This window comes from Prionailurus viverrinus, chromosome E2 (genome assembly GCF_022837055.1).
Source record: "Prionailurus viverrinus isolate Anna chromosome E2, UM_Priviv_1.0, whole genome shotgun sequence".
NCBI classification, from domain to species: Eukaryota; Metazoa; Chordata; class Mammalia; order Carnivora; family Felidae; genus Prionailurus; species Prionailurus viverrinus.
In genome coordinates this window covers 18,713,310-18,726,762 of record NC_062575.1, presented here as the reverse complement: position 1 = coordinate 18,726,762, position 13,453 = coordinate 18,713,310, and the positions used below count along the sequence as shown (strand labels likewise).

Here is a 13,453-nt window from a genome sequence, read left to right as displayed (position 1 = left end):
GGATTCTCCGCCCCCCTCTTTCTCTGCCCCTACCCCTCTTGTGCAAGCGTGTGTGCTCTCTCTCCAAAAAAAAAAAAATATATATATACATATATATATTTTTTTAAATATGTATAAATAAAGTAAAATAAAATAAATAAAAATATATATTAAAAAAAATATATATATATATATACTTTTTTTTAATGAATGGGAGGGGCACCAGGGTGGCTCAGTCAGTTAAGTGTCTGACTTCAACCCAGGTCATGATCTCATGGTCCATGAGTTCAAGCCCTGCATCGGGCTCTGTGATGACAGCAGAGCCTGGAGCCTGCTTTGGATTTTCTCTCTCTGTCTCTCTCTCTGCCCCTCCCCTGTTTGCACTCGTTCTATTTCTCTCTGTCTCTCAAAAATAAACATTAAAAAAATATGAATGGGAAAAGTGACTTGATTTTTTTTTTTTTTTTATCAGTGTTTGAATAACTACTGCATTCATGCAGGTCAGAATTCAGAATAGTGTACAGAAAAACTCATATCTGTTCCTTACCTGCTGTTTTTTCCACCTATAAACCCAGTTTGGGGGTTACCTTCAAAGGTATTTTCAAACAAAATTAAAAATACAAATGTTAGCAAATTAGCAAAGACTACATTGATCTGTATCTCTTTTTTAAATTAATTGTATGTCTTAGAAAGCTTTCCATATAATACGTAGGAGATTGCTCCTCATTTATAGCTTTTTTTTGTTGCTGCATGGTGTTCTCTTATATAGATGTCGTTATAACATAAAGTTAATCTCTTATTGATGGGCATTTGGATTGTCTGGAGTTTTGCTATTACAGTCAATGCATTGTTAATTAGTTTGGTAAGTAGCTGAAAAAGTTGATTTTGGACAGGAGGCAGTATCCTGTACTTATTGAAGGTACTTGAGGGGTGCCTGGGTAGCTCAGTCAGTTAAGTGTCTAACTCTTGATTTCAGCTCAGGTCAGGATCTCATGGTTTGTTTGATGGAGCCCTGAGTCGGGCTCTGCGCTGATAGCACAGAGCCTGCTTGGGATTTTCTGTCTCCCTCTCTCTCTTTCTCTGCCCCTTCCCCGCTCATGCTCACTTTCTTGCTCTCTCAAATAAACAAACATTTGAAAAAATTTTTTATTTTATTTATTTATTTTTTAATTTTTTTTTTTCAACGTTTATTTATTTTTGGGACAGAGAGAGACAGAGCATGAACGGGGGAGGGGCAGAGAGAGAGGGAGACACAGAATCGGAAACAGGCTCCAGGCTCCGAGCCATCAGCCCAGAGCCTGACGCGGGGCTCGAACTCCCGGACCGCGAGATCGTGACCTGGCTGAAGTCGGACGCTTAACCGACTGCGCCACCCAGGCGCCCCTGAAAAAAATTTTTAAGTAAAGATATTTGAGGATAGATAGTTGTTCCCCAATGCATCCCTAGTTTCTAGAAGAAAATGGAGCACAGAGGAAGCGCTCAACTAGCTCTTGAATGAACAAGAGGAACCTGGCTTTAGAATCTGACTACCCTGGGTTCTAACTCCACTTCCGCTCACTAGTTGTGTAACCTTGGGCTATCATCTCAGTTCTGAACCTCAGTTTCCTCATGTGCCATAAGAATCCATGTAAGCTTTTGGGGCTTACAAATTTGTAGTTTAGACTTTTATAAAGATTTTTTTAAAATGTTTTTTTATTTTATTTTTGAGACAGAGACAGAGCATGAGGAGCGGAGGGGCAGAGAGAGAGTGTGACCCAGAATCTGAAGTAGGCTCCAGGCTCTGAGCTGTCAGCACAGAGCCCGACGTGGGGCTCGAACTCACAGACTGTGAGATCCTGACCTGAGCCGAAGTCAGATGCCCAACCGACTGAGCCACCCAGGCGCCCCTAGACATTTATCTTAAATGTTTATTTAAGAGAGTGCAAACTTGGGAGGGGTAGAGAGAGAGAGAGAGAGAGAGAGAGAGAGAGAGGGAGGGAGGGAGACAGAGGATCCAAAGCGGGCTCCATGCTGACAGCAGAGAGCCCGATGTGGGGCTTGAACTCAAGAACCTTGATGACCTGAGCCCTATCTTATTTGGTGTTGAAGATGGCTCTGTGAAGTCTAATTTCCATCTTCCAAATGAGAAAACATAAATTCCTAATAAGTTGCTTCAGCTTCTGCATGAACATAATGATGTTTCCAACTGACAGTTTTGTGGGATCTTTGTATGCATCTTTAAAGCACCTGCAGGAGTGCTGAATCACCTAAGGAGGTTTAGGTATTCCTTTTAAGCTTTTCTTACTCTTATTACATCAAGGAGCAAATATGTTTGGTCCTACTGCTATTTTTTTTTTTTTTTTAAGTTTATTTATTTTGAGAGAGGGGGAGAGAATCCTAAGCAGACTGTGCTGCCAGCACAGAGCCCAACATGGGACTTGATCCTAGTACCGTAAGATCATGACCTGAACCAATATCAAGAGTCAGATGCTTAACCAGCTGAGCCACTTAGGTGCCCCCATACTATTCTTGAGTAACTCTAATAGCATGCATTTCTCCTTTCAAACCAAGGGAAACCAGGCCTCAGGTTCAAAGCTTCAGCTAACGATTGATTGTGAGACCCGGAGAATTCAAGTGCCTTACCCAGGAGCACCAAGCAAGTTCATGTCAATGCCTACAGGGGTCTCTGTGTCCATTAACTGCATCAACAGCAGACCCTGACCCGATGCATCCTATTCTGTCAGCCCTTTACTGGTGTTCTCATTCAGTCCTCACATCAACACTGTAAGAGAAGTGCTGTTACTTCTTCCAAGTCTAGTGCTTTATTCCAAATCTCACACTGCCTCATTGGGCATCCAGAAATCAGAGTCTGCTATTTCAGTAGTTGGAGGAGAAGAGGTAATGGGAAGTAGGGAAAAGATATTAATTAAGTCTTGGGTGTATCAGAAAGATTAACCTTAGTGGGTAAGAAAATGACAGGCTGTGACAGATGTGGATACCACTTCTAGCTCCTCTATTTCCTAGCTATGTAACTTCAGTGAATTCATTTAACCTCTCGGTTTTCCATTCTAGAAAATAGACATTAAATCTATTTCATAGAGTGCTTGGTGAAGATTAAATAAGTATTTAAGGGGTGCCTGTATTAAGTAAGTATTAAGTAAGTATTAAGGGGTGCCTGTATTAATAAGTATTAAGGGGTGGCTCAGTCAGTTAAGCGTCTGACTCTTGATTTTGGCTCAGGTGGTGATCCCAGAGTTGTGGGATCAAGCCCCATGTCAAGCTCCATGCTCAGCATTTTTTTTTTTCTCCTAAAAAAAAAAGGTATTTAAAAAAAAAAATTTATTTTTAACATTTATGTATTTTTGAGATAGAGAGAGACAGAGTATGAACAGGGGAAGGGCAGAGAGAGAGGGAGACACAGAATCTGAAATGGGCTCCAGGCTCTGAGCTGTCAGCACAGACCCCAACGCGGGCTCGAACTCACAGACCGTAAGATCATGACGTGAGCCGAAGTCGGACGCTTAACCGACTGAGCCACCCAGGCGCCCCCCCAAAAAATGTATTTAAATGTCAGCTGTTGGGGCACCTGCCTGGCTTGGTTTGTAGAACATGTAATTCTTGATCTCACGGTTGTGAGTTTGAGCCCCTTGTTGGTTGTAGAGATTACTTAAAAATAAAATCTTAAAATAAAAAGATTTAAATGTCCACTGTTGGGAGAATTCAGGAGCACAGGGATTCTTGACTGCTGAGAATGGTGTATGCTGTGTTCGTTTGCTAGCGTAACAAAGTAACCCAGGTTGAGGGTCTTAACAAAAAGTAAGGTGTCAGCCAGGTCGGTTTTGTTTCAGGCCTCTCTCCTTAGCTTGTAGTTGGCTGTCTTCTCTGTGTCTTTACATGGTCTTCTCTCTGTATCTGTGGTCATATTCCTTCCTCCTATAAGGACAATAGTCATACTAGCTTAGGGCCCACCCTAATGGCATCGTTTTAAGTTAGTCACCTCTTTAAAGGCCCTGTCTCCAAATACAGTCACATTTGGAGGTAGTTGGGGTTAGGACTTAAACATATGAGTTGAAGTTGGGGGGAGGAGATGATTCATGTTAAAAGAAAAATGGATCTACAGAAAAATGTAAACAGTAGTTGCTGGTAACCACAGTCATTGGAAAGGTTTATTTCCTTCCAGTCTTTTTTAAAGATTTTTTTATTTATTTATTTAAAAAAAAATTTTTTTTTTTCAACGTTTATTTATTTTTTTTGGAACAGAGAGAGAGCATTGACGGGGGAGGGGCAGAGAGAGAGGGAGACACAGAATCAGAAACAGGCTCCAGGTTCTGAGCCATCAGCCCAGAGCCTGACGCGGGGCTCGAACTCACGGACCGCGAGATCGTGACCTGGCTGAAGTCAGACGCTTAACCGACTGCGCCACCCAGGCGCCCCAAGATTTTTTATTTTTAAGAGGGCCTCAAACACAGCCTCCAGATCAAGAGTCACATGCTTGGGGCACCTGGGTGGCTCAGTTGGCTACATGTTGGGCTTTGGCCCAGGTCATGGTCCCGTGGTTCTTGAGTTCCAGCCCCGCATCGGGCTCTGTGTCTCCCATTCTCTCTGCCCTTCCCCCACTCACGCTCTGTTTCTTTCTCAAAAATAAAAAAGGAAAAAAAAAAAAGTAGCGTGCTCTACCGAATGAGCCAGCCAGGTGCCCCTCCTTCCAGTATTTTATTTATTTATTTATTATTTTTAAAAATATTAATGTTTATCTTTGAGAGTGAGTGAGTGGGGGAGGGGCAGAGGGAGAGGGAGACAGGATCTGAAGTAGACTCTGTGCTGGCAGCACACAGCCTGATGTCTGGCTTGAACTCAGGAACTGTGAGATGGTGACCTGAGCCAAAGTTGGAGGCTTAACTGACTTGAGCCACCCAGGTGTCCCCTTCCAAACTTTTTATATGTGCATAGTTGCATATATTATATAGGTCTTTCTACATTCTGCTTACTCTCTGCTTACTTGGTTTCACTTCATAGCATAAGAACTTCCCTAGGTAACTTAAAAACTCGGCTATAAATACCATTTTGCATAGTTGCATAAATAATCCATGGAGTGTAAACACTGGAGTGTAAATCCATGGATTATTTAACTGTTGCTCTACATTAAGGTGATTTAACCTTTGCCACATCTCATTCCTGGGCCTTTTAGCCCTAGAGCAAATTCCTCAGATGTTGAGACTACTGAGCTGTGTTCAGGAGGCAAAGGTCAGGGTCACCCTGAAAGGTGGCCTGAGAGTCTCGCGGTTTCCAGGGCCTCCTGGAACTGACTCAGGCCTAGATCCCACTTTCTTCCTCTACTGGCCAAGCATATCACACACAGGCCACCACCCCTCAGTGGGGACCTTGTCAGTAGGGCAATCTGATTTTTAAACATCTTCTCTCTCTGTCACAGGCACATTCCAGCCTTCCCCTACTGGATCCTGCCTCTCTCTGTGGGGCTCTTGGGTTCTAGGGAGCTTGCCCTGGGCTCTGGGGAGCTGAAGGCACCTCTGTATGCCTTTAAGCCTCCCTTCTTTTCCGTTCCATTCACTGACCCCCCTCTCTCCAAAAGATGACCAATGTCTTAACTTCTTTCACCTAGGTTGGTTGTGCCTGTTCTTGAACCTCCTGTCCATGTGATCATACCTGTGTCCTCTCTTACACCTAGCCTCTGTTACTCAGCTGTGTGTTTGTAAGGTTCATCCACGTTGTTGTCTGTCCTTGTGGTTGATCTCATTGTGTGAATATACTACAGTGTTCCTGTCCATTCTCCCTTGATGGACCTTTGGGTTATTTCCAGTTTTTCACTATTAGAAACAGTGCTGCTGTGAACATTATAACACATGCCTTCCAGTGAATGTGTTTTTGTTGGGTCTCTACTGCAAAGGGGAATTGCTGGGTCTTGGGGAATGTGTATATTTAGCTTTGGTAAATACCACCCAACAGTTCTCCAAAATGACTATTCCGTTTTATACTCCCACATCAGACTTCTGCTGTTTTTTCTTACTGAGGTAAAATATCCATGACCTAAAATTGGCTGTTTTAACCATGTTAAAGTAAACAATTCAGTGGCGTTAAAGCACATTCACACTGTTGTGCATCTGGCATCATAATCCATCTCCAGAACTTTTTCATTACTTCCAGCAGAAACTCTGCACTCATTGAATGGCAACTCCCCATTTGTCCCTCTCTCCAGCCCCTGGTAACCTCTATTCTATTTTCTATGTCTGTTAACTATTCTAGGTACCTCATATACACAGAATTCTACAGTATTTGTCCTTTTGTGACTGGCTTATTTCACCTGGCTTAATGTTGGCAAGGTTCACCCATAGTGTAGCATGTATCAGAATTATATTACTTTTGAAAGCCGAATAGCATTCCACTGCATGTATATAACACATTTTGTTTATCTCTTCATATCTTGATGGAGTCTTGGGTGGTGTGCACCTTTCAGCTATTGTGAAAAATGATGCTATGAAAATCAGTGTACAAGTTTCTTCGTGCATTCCTGCTTTCACTTCTTTGGGGTAAACCCCTGGAAGTAGAACTGTGGATCATACGGTAATTCTGTTTACCTTGTGAGGAACCACCAAACTTTTTCACACCATTTTGCATTCCCAATACAGGAGGGTTCCATTTTCTTCCCACCTTGGCAGGACTTTGTTTTTCTTTAAAAAAAAAAAAAAAAAAAAAGTTTTCCCAGGGCATCCAGCTTCAGCTTATGTCATGATCTCACCGTTGGTGGGTTCGAGCCCCATGTCAGGCTCTGTCGCACAGAGCCTGCTTTGGACCTCTGTACCCCTCTTTTCCTCTCCCCTCGTTTGCACTCTCTCTCTCTCTCTCTCAAAAATAAAACATTAAAAAAATTGTTTTTAATAAAATAAAATAGTTTTCCTAGCAGGTGTGAAGTGGTACCACAATTGATTCTGATTTGCATTTCCCTAATGACTAATGATACTGAGCATCTTTTCATATGCTTATTGGTTATTTGTATATCTTTAGGTCAATGTCTTTTCAGGTCCTTTGCTTTTTTCTTTTTCTGTCTTTTATTTATTTACTTAGTTATTTTTTAATTTACCTCCAATTTAGTTAGCATGTAGTGCTGTAATGATTTCAGGAGTAGATTCCAGTGATTCATTCCCTATGTATAACACCCAGTCAGTGCTCACCCCAACTAGTGTTTCCCCTAATGCTCCTTACCCATTTAGCCCATCCCCCTACCCACAATCCCTCCAGCAACTCTGTTCTCTGTACTTAAGAGTCTCTTATGTTTTGTCCCCCTTTTTTCTTCTTTTAAAAATTTTTTTTTAAGTTTATTCATTTTTGAGACAGAGACACACAGCATGAGCAGGGGAGGAGCAGAGAGAGAGAGAGGGAGACACAGAATCTGAAGTAGGCTCCAGGCTCTGAGCTGTCAGCACAGAGCCAGATGCGGGGCTCAAACTCAGGAACTGTGAGATCATGACCTGAGCCAACATCGGATGCTTAACCGACAGAGCCACCCAGGCGCCCCCGTTTTTTTTTGTTTTTGTTTTTTTTTTGTTTTTCTTTAATTAGAATGTTTGTTGATGTTGAGTTTTAGGAGTTTTTATATTCTGGATACTTATAATTTAGAATTCTACTTTTTTATATTATACTCATATACTGTTTGAATTCTTTGGCATGTTCACATTACTTTTGTAGTTTACTCATCTATTACCCTTTCTTATTTTATGGAAGGAGTTTTTAAAAGATTTTATTTAAGTAATCTCTACCCCAAATGTGGGGCTTGAACCCATGACCCCAACATCAAGAGTCACATGCTCTACTGACTGAGCCAGCCAGGCACCCCAGATTTTAAGATTTTATTTTTAAGTAATCTCTACAGCCAATGTGGGGCTCGAACTCACAACACTGAGATGAAGTGTCTCATGTTCTACAGACTAAGCCAACTAGGCACCCCAACGAAGAGAGATAGAGAGCGAGCAGAGGAGGGCCAGAGAGAAGGGGACAGAGGATCTGAAGGCAGGCTCTGAGCTGTCAGCATAGAGCCCGACGCAGGGCTCAAACTCAGGAACCATGAGATCATGACCTGAGCCAAAGTCAGAGGCTTAACTGACTGAGCCGCCCAGGCAACCCAAGGAAGGATTTTTTTAAAAACAGTTATCGTAGGTGTACTTGGGTGGCTCAGTGGGTTAAACGATTGACTGTTGGTTTTGGCTCAGGTCTTGATCTCAGTTTGTGAGTTCGAGCCCCACATTGAGCTCCATGCTTACAACACAGAGCCTGCTTAGGATTCATATTCTCTCTCTCCCTCCCTCTCTCCCTCCCTTCCTCCTTCCCTCCCTCCCCCCCCCCATGCTCTCTCTCTCTCTCAAATAATTTAAAAAATGAGGGAGGGAATGGTGAAGGCGGGGGTGGGGGGACAACAATCTTCATAATCTGAGACTAAAGGACAATTTTTCGAAAAAGGACATTTGGAAGCCTCACGCTGACATCTCTGTGGCACAGCACTGTCCCTGTGGTCCTCGTTGTGCTGCAGCCTAGGAAAACGATGCAGACTGGTGTCTCGGCCAGAGCAGGTGCTGATGGGCCCATGTGTTCCCTCAGCAGGTACCCTCTTCTGCTTTGGCTTCAAGGAACGGTGGTTAAGAACATTGGTTGTAAGTACTCTCTAGCCGATGGTTTGGAGTCAGGCTGATAGGGCTTCTGAACCTCAGTTTTCTTACCTTTGAAAAGGAGATAATACCTACCTTAGCTAAGGTAGTTTAGGATGAAATGGGCCCAGTCTCTGGCTTAGTGAGTGGTAGTTATCACCTCAGAGTGCTTATTTAAAAGGTGGCTAAGCAGGGGGGTTCAGAGGGAACATGACAAACTGAAACAGCTGGAGATTGTCCAGAATGATCTGTGTGAGGAGCAGTGTAGCAGGATGCATATTGGATATAGGTGGACTCATGGTCTTCTGAAATGCTGAAAATCTCCTGCCTTCAACCATGACCTCAGGTCAACCCTTTGTCTCATGAGGCCATCTGGGGCTGATGTTGTTGAATGTATATGGTCTTGATTCTTTGGTCTCATGAACAAAGAAAGCAGCTTGGCTCACAAACCACCATGTAGTCCTCCCTCTTGAGGCCAAAGTTGGAAGCCCCATCTGAAACTTGTATTTGATTATAATGGAGACCAAAGCCAGGTCTCCTGCAGTGGCTTGAAACCATCTTTGATCCAGTCAGGAGGCTGTCGTCAGGTGTTGCTTCCACTAGGGTAGCTTCCAGAAGCCTTCTTCTTCCTAATACTCTGTTTCTGTCTTACCCACAGTGATTTTCGTGGACTGCCCTGGGCAAGAGTCAGCCCTGCTTAGCACTGATGGTGACTTTGCTGTGCCGAATGGTAGAACAGTCCAGGTAAGACACCATGTGCACCTGCCAGGAGGAAGGAAGATGTTCTCTGTGCATGCCCAGCTTGCTGCTGGCCAGGAGTTCGAGGTTGCTGGGTTATGAACCATGTTACCCCTTCAGAAGAGGCAGTGTTAGCCCTCAGTTTGCCCACACCTATGGGCGTGGCTACTGATCTAAGCAGGGTAATGCCTGCACCCTTCCACTAGGGGCGCCAGAGAGTCAGGCCAGTGGGGCAAAGAACTGCCTTGTGAACAATGGCCCAGTACCTTTTGCCCCTTTCCCATCACCCTTTTCTTCTTTCCCATATCATCTTGCTAAACCCCAAGGGAAGGTGATTCAAGACCCCATGAACATCCCATGAGCCTCTGGGAAGACAGACCTGAGGCACTCAGCCTCATTTCTTTCTTTTAATTTTTTGAATAGCTAATATATCCATGTGGCTCAACAATTTTAAAATATTAAAAAGTTACACAGTGAATAACCTCCTTTTGTTTCTCTGCATTTACCTAATGCCCTTTCCAAGAGAATACACAGATAACCACTGTTACCAGTTATTTTTCCTTTTGAAGTTTATTTATATATTCTATATGTATATTAAACATATGTTATGTATTTTATATATTTACAGATCTAAAAATACTTTTTTCTCCTCTCTTTTATGCAAAAAGATATATTATTTACATGTATGCACTTTCTGCATCTAAAAATAGGTTTTGTTTATATATAAGCCACTATGAATATGCGGCTTTATTTTGCTACACTTTTACACAAAAGCTGGTACATACTAATTATGTAAGTTATTAAATAAAATACTAAACTATATATTCTAGTGTATGTAATTGGTTCTCTGTAAATAAACACTTAGGATTCTTTTCAATTTGTCTTGTGCAATAAACCTATTTAGGTCTCCCTCCTCACCCTTAACTTCTGTAAGTGAGAGGATGTCGAGTATCTTCCAGCTGTTTGCGTGGGTTAAGGGGTCTTCTCTCCTTGCAGGAGAGGAAACCATTGAAGATCTCCCCATCCAACCGTATCTTACTAAGACGCAAGAGAGAATGGGTGGTTCCACCGATATCCGTCTCTGAGAATGGCAAGGGTCCCTTCCCCCAGAAGCTCAATCAGGTATGACTGTGCTTTCTCCCAGGGAGTCACTGGTGGGTACAGGGACCTTCATCCAAAGGCCTTACTATAAGGTTTCTTGCTTCTGTACTGGGAACAATTTCTGATAAGGCTTTACCCCTCCTCACTTTTGTTGGCAGCCGTGAGAGATTTGTCACTTTGTCAGCTGCTATTTTCTTGTGCTTCCAGCTCAAATCTAATAAGGACAGAGGCACCAAGATTTTCTACAGCATCACAGGCCCTGGAGCAGACAGCCCCCCTGAGGGTGTCTTCACCATAGAGAAGGAAACAGGCTGGTTGTTGTTGAATAAGCCGCTGGACCGGGAGAAGATTGCGAAGTATGAGGTAGGTAATCTGGAGCATCCAACAAAAGCAGGGCCCCGTTGCCAGGTGGGGAGGGTGGGGTCAGGCTGACCCTGGACCTGTGCACCCACAGCTCTTTGGCCACGCTGTATCAGAGAACGGTGCCTCAGTGGAAGAGCCCATGAACATCTCCATCATTGTAACTGACCAGAACGACCACAAGCCCAAGTTCACCCAGGATGTTTTCAGAGGGAGCGTCTTGGAAGGGGTACTACCCGGTAAGAGGACTGGGAGGGGACAGCTAGAGAGGTCTGCTAGGCCCAGACATAGCCTTGGGTCAACTTCTAGAACCATCTAGAGGTCAGCCAAGACTGTTAAAGGCTGGAAAAACCCTCTATACTTGATTTCCTTGGCTGTATATCAGATCACCTGGGATAATCTTAAAAAATCAGATTCCTGGGGTGTTTGGGTGGCTCAGTAGGGTGGGCATCCCACTCTAAATTTCAGCTTAGGTCATGATGCCAGGGTTGTGGGATTGAGCCCTGCATCCAGCTGAGCATGGAGCCTGCTTAAGATTCTTTCTTTCTCCCTCTCTCTCTCCTTCTCCCTCTCTTTCTTTCATCCAACACTCTCCCCCACTTGCACACACATTCTCTAAAAAAATAAATTAAAAATTTAAAAATAAAGCCAAAATCTTTAAAAATTCAGATTCCCCCTACTCTATCCCAAGATCCCTGAATAAGGATGATCTTAAATACACAGCTTTGCAATCTGTATATTTAAAAGTTTCCCAGAAGCTTCAGGTTTGGGAACCACTAGCTTTAGAGCTACAAAGATCTAGATTTGAATCTTGATTTGCCTCTTTACATGTGACCTTTTTTTCTGTGACCCTGGGCAAGTTCATGATCTCTGAGCCTCAATCTTCACATCTGAGAATGGGAATTATATTACTCATAATTGTGAAGATTGGATATAACACATAATGACCTCAAAAACCGATGCTGGTGGGGAGGGGTTCTCCTCTTCCTTCCTCTTCTGAGTTGTGGAAGATTTGAGAAGTATGAATTGGTTAGGCTGCCAATACAGAAATCCCCCAAACAAGAACAGGACCTTAAATGAGATGGAACCTTATTTTCTCCTTATATTCAGGAAATCTAGAGGTGGACAATCAAGACTACAATGGTGCTTTGCAGTGTTGGAGACCTAGGCTCCTTCTCTCTCATTGCTTTGCTATTGGGGCTTTATTTCCAAGATTACTTTGTGGTTGCTCCTGGAGTTCCAACCATTACACCTGGAAGGAGGGAAGCGATGGGAAGAATAAGCCCCATACTCAGAAAAACACTTCTCCCAAAGTCGTATATCCCATTTGTCAGAATTTAGTCTCAAGGCCACAGCTAGCTACAAGAGGGATGGGAAATAATCTTTGTTCCAGGCAGACCTTGTGCTCAGCTTAAAATGATTATGAGCATTTTGTTTCTAAGAAAGAAGCAGAGAAAGGAAAAAGGACACCACCTAGCAATTGGCCGCAAAGTAGAGGATGGGTCCAAGGTGGAGCCTCTCATAGTTCCAGAAGTAGGCAATGCTGTAATCGGAGCTGGGAGAGAAGGGTGCTCACTCATTCCTTCTCCCCTTCAGGCACTTCTGTGATGCAGGTGACAGCCACAGATGAGGACGATGCCATCAACACCTACAATGGGGTGGTTGCTTACTCTATCCATAGCCAAGAGCCAAAGGACCCACATGACCTCATGTTCACTGTCCACCGGAGCACGGGTACCATCAGCGTCATCTCCAGTGGCCTGGACCGGGAGGTGAGTGGCCCTTAGGGAGAGTGCCGCCTACTCAGGCTTTCTCAGGCTGGGGCCTGACATTCAAGAGCAGAAGCCAAGCCTCCAAAGCCCAAGGTGGAGCAGTGAGAATCCAAGTCAGCTGGGAATGGCTGCTGCTGTGTTCCCATGTTGATGTCCCACAGCTCTCTTGGGCCAATGGCATGCTGCCAAATGATCTCGTTAAGGCTGAGGAGGCAGCTGTAAAATGCAAGCGTTTGATATTTTCTGTAGGTTTTCTCATTTCCTCTCGGAATGGCTCACTTAGCATGCACGTTGCCCAGATTTGTCCCTTGTGTGCTACAAAGTAGAATTAGCTCCATGGATATTGGAGTTGCCTACTGTTTCCTAATTAATACCTTTACCCGAATCCCCACTCAAAGCTCCCATTCTGTATCAGCCCGGGGTCAGGGGGCAATCCCCAGGCTCCACCCCACAGTTGGCCCAGGAGAACGATTTAGTTCTGTGTTTCCCCTCCCCCTCCACCCTTTGCCTCTGTTCTTTTCTGCCGTAGGTGAGTAGTGGGGCAGGGATTCAAGAGAGCACTGTGAGAAGGGGAAACATTCCCCTTCCCTCCACGTATATCCAGAGCTGTGCCTCTGTGAGCCCAGGCTGAGGGACCTCTTGGCCTGAACTTGCCTTTCCTCCCCAGAGAGTCCCTGAGTACACACTGACCATCCAGGCTACAGACATGGATGGGGATGGTTCTACCACCACAGCAGTGGCCATAGTGGAAATCCTCGATGCCAATGACAATGCTCCTGTGTTTGATCCTCAGAAGGTAAATTTGATTTCAGTCCTTCTTTCCTCATCAGATGATGAAGGACTGAGTTTTCTTTCTTTTCTGAGTTTGTT

The 13,453-nt window shown here is 43.9% G+C and overlaps 1 protein-coding gene across 2 annotated transcripts in view; it reads left to right on the top strand.

Moving 5' to 3' along the window:
• The window catches only part of CDH3 (cadherin 3), a 47,980-nt gene that overhangs the window by 19,939 nt on the left and 14,588 nt on the right, over positions 1-13,453 (top strand). For both annotated transcript variants that reach the window (XM_047836722.1, XM_047836723.1), the window contains 6 exons: positions 9,271-9,356; positions 10,347-10,472; positions 10,659-10,814; positions 10,906-11,050; positions 12,408-12,583; positions 13,251-13,379. In XM_047836722.1, the coding sequence (XP_047692678.1) occupies positions 9,271-9,356; positions 10,347-10,472; positions 10,659-10,814; positions 10,906-11,050; positions 12,408-12,583; positions 13,251-13,379 (818 nt within the window). The remainder of the gene's footprint in view (positions 1-9,270; positions 9,357-10,346; positions 10,473-10,658; positions 10,815-10,905; positions 11,051-12,407; positions 12,584-13,250; positions 13,380-13,453) is intronic.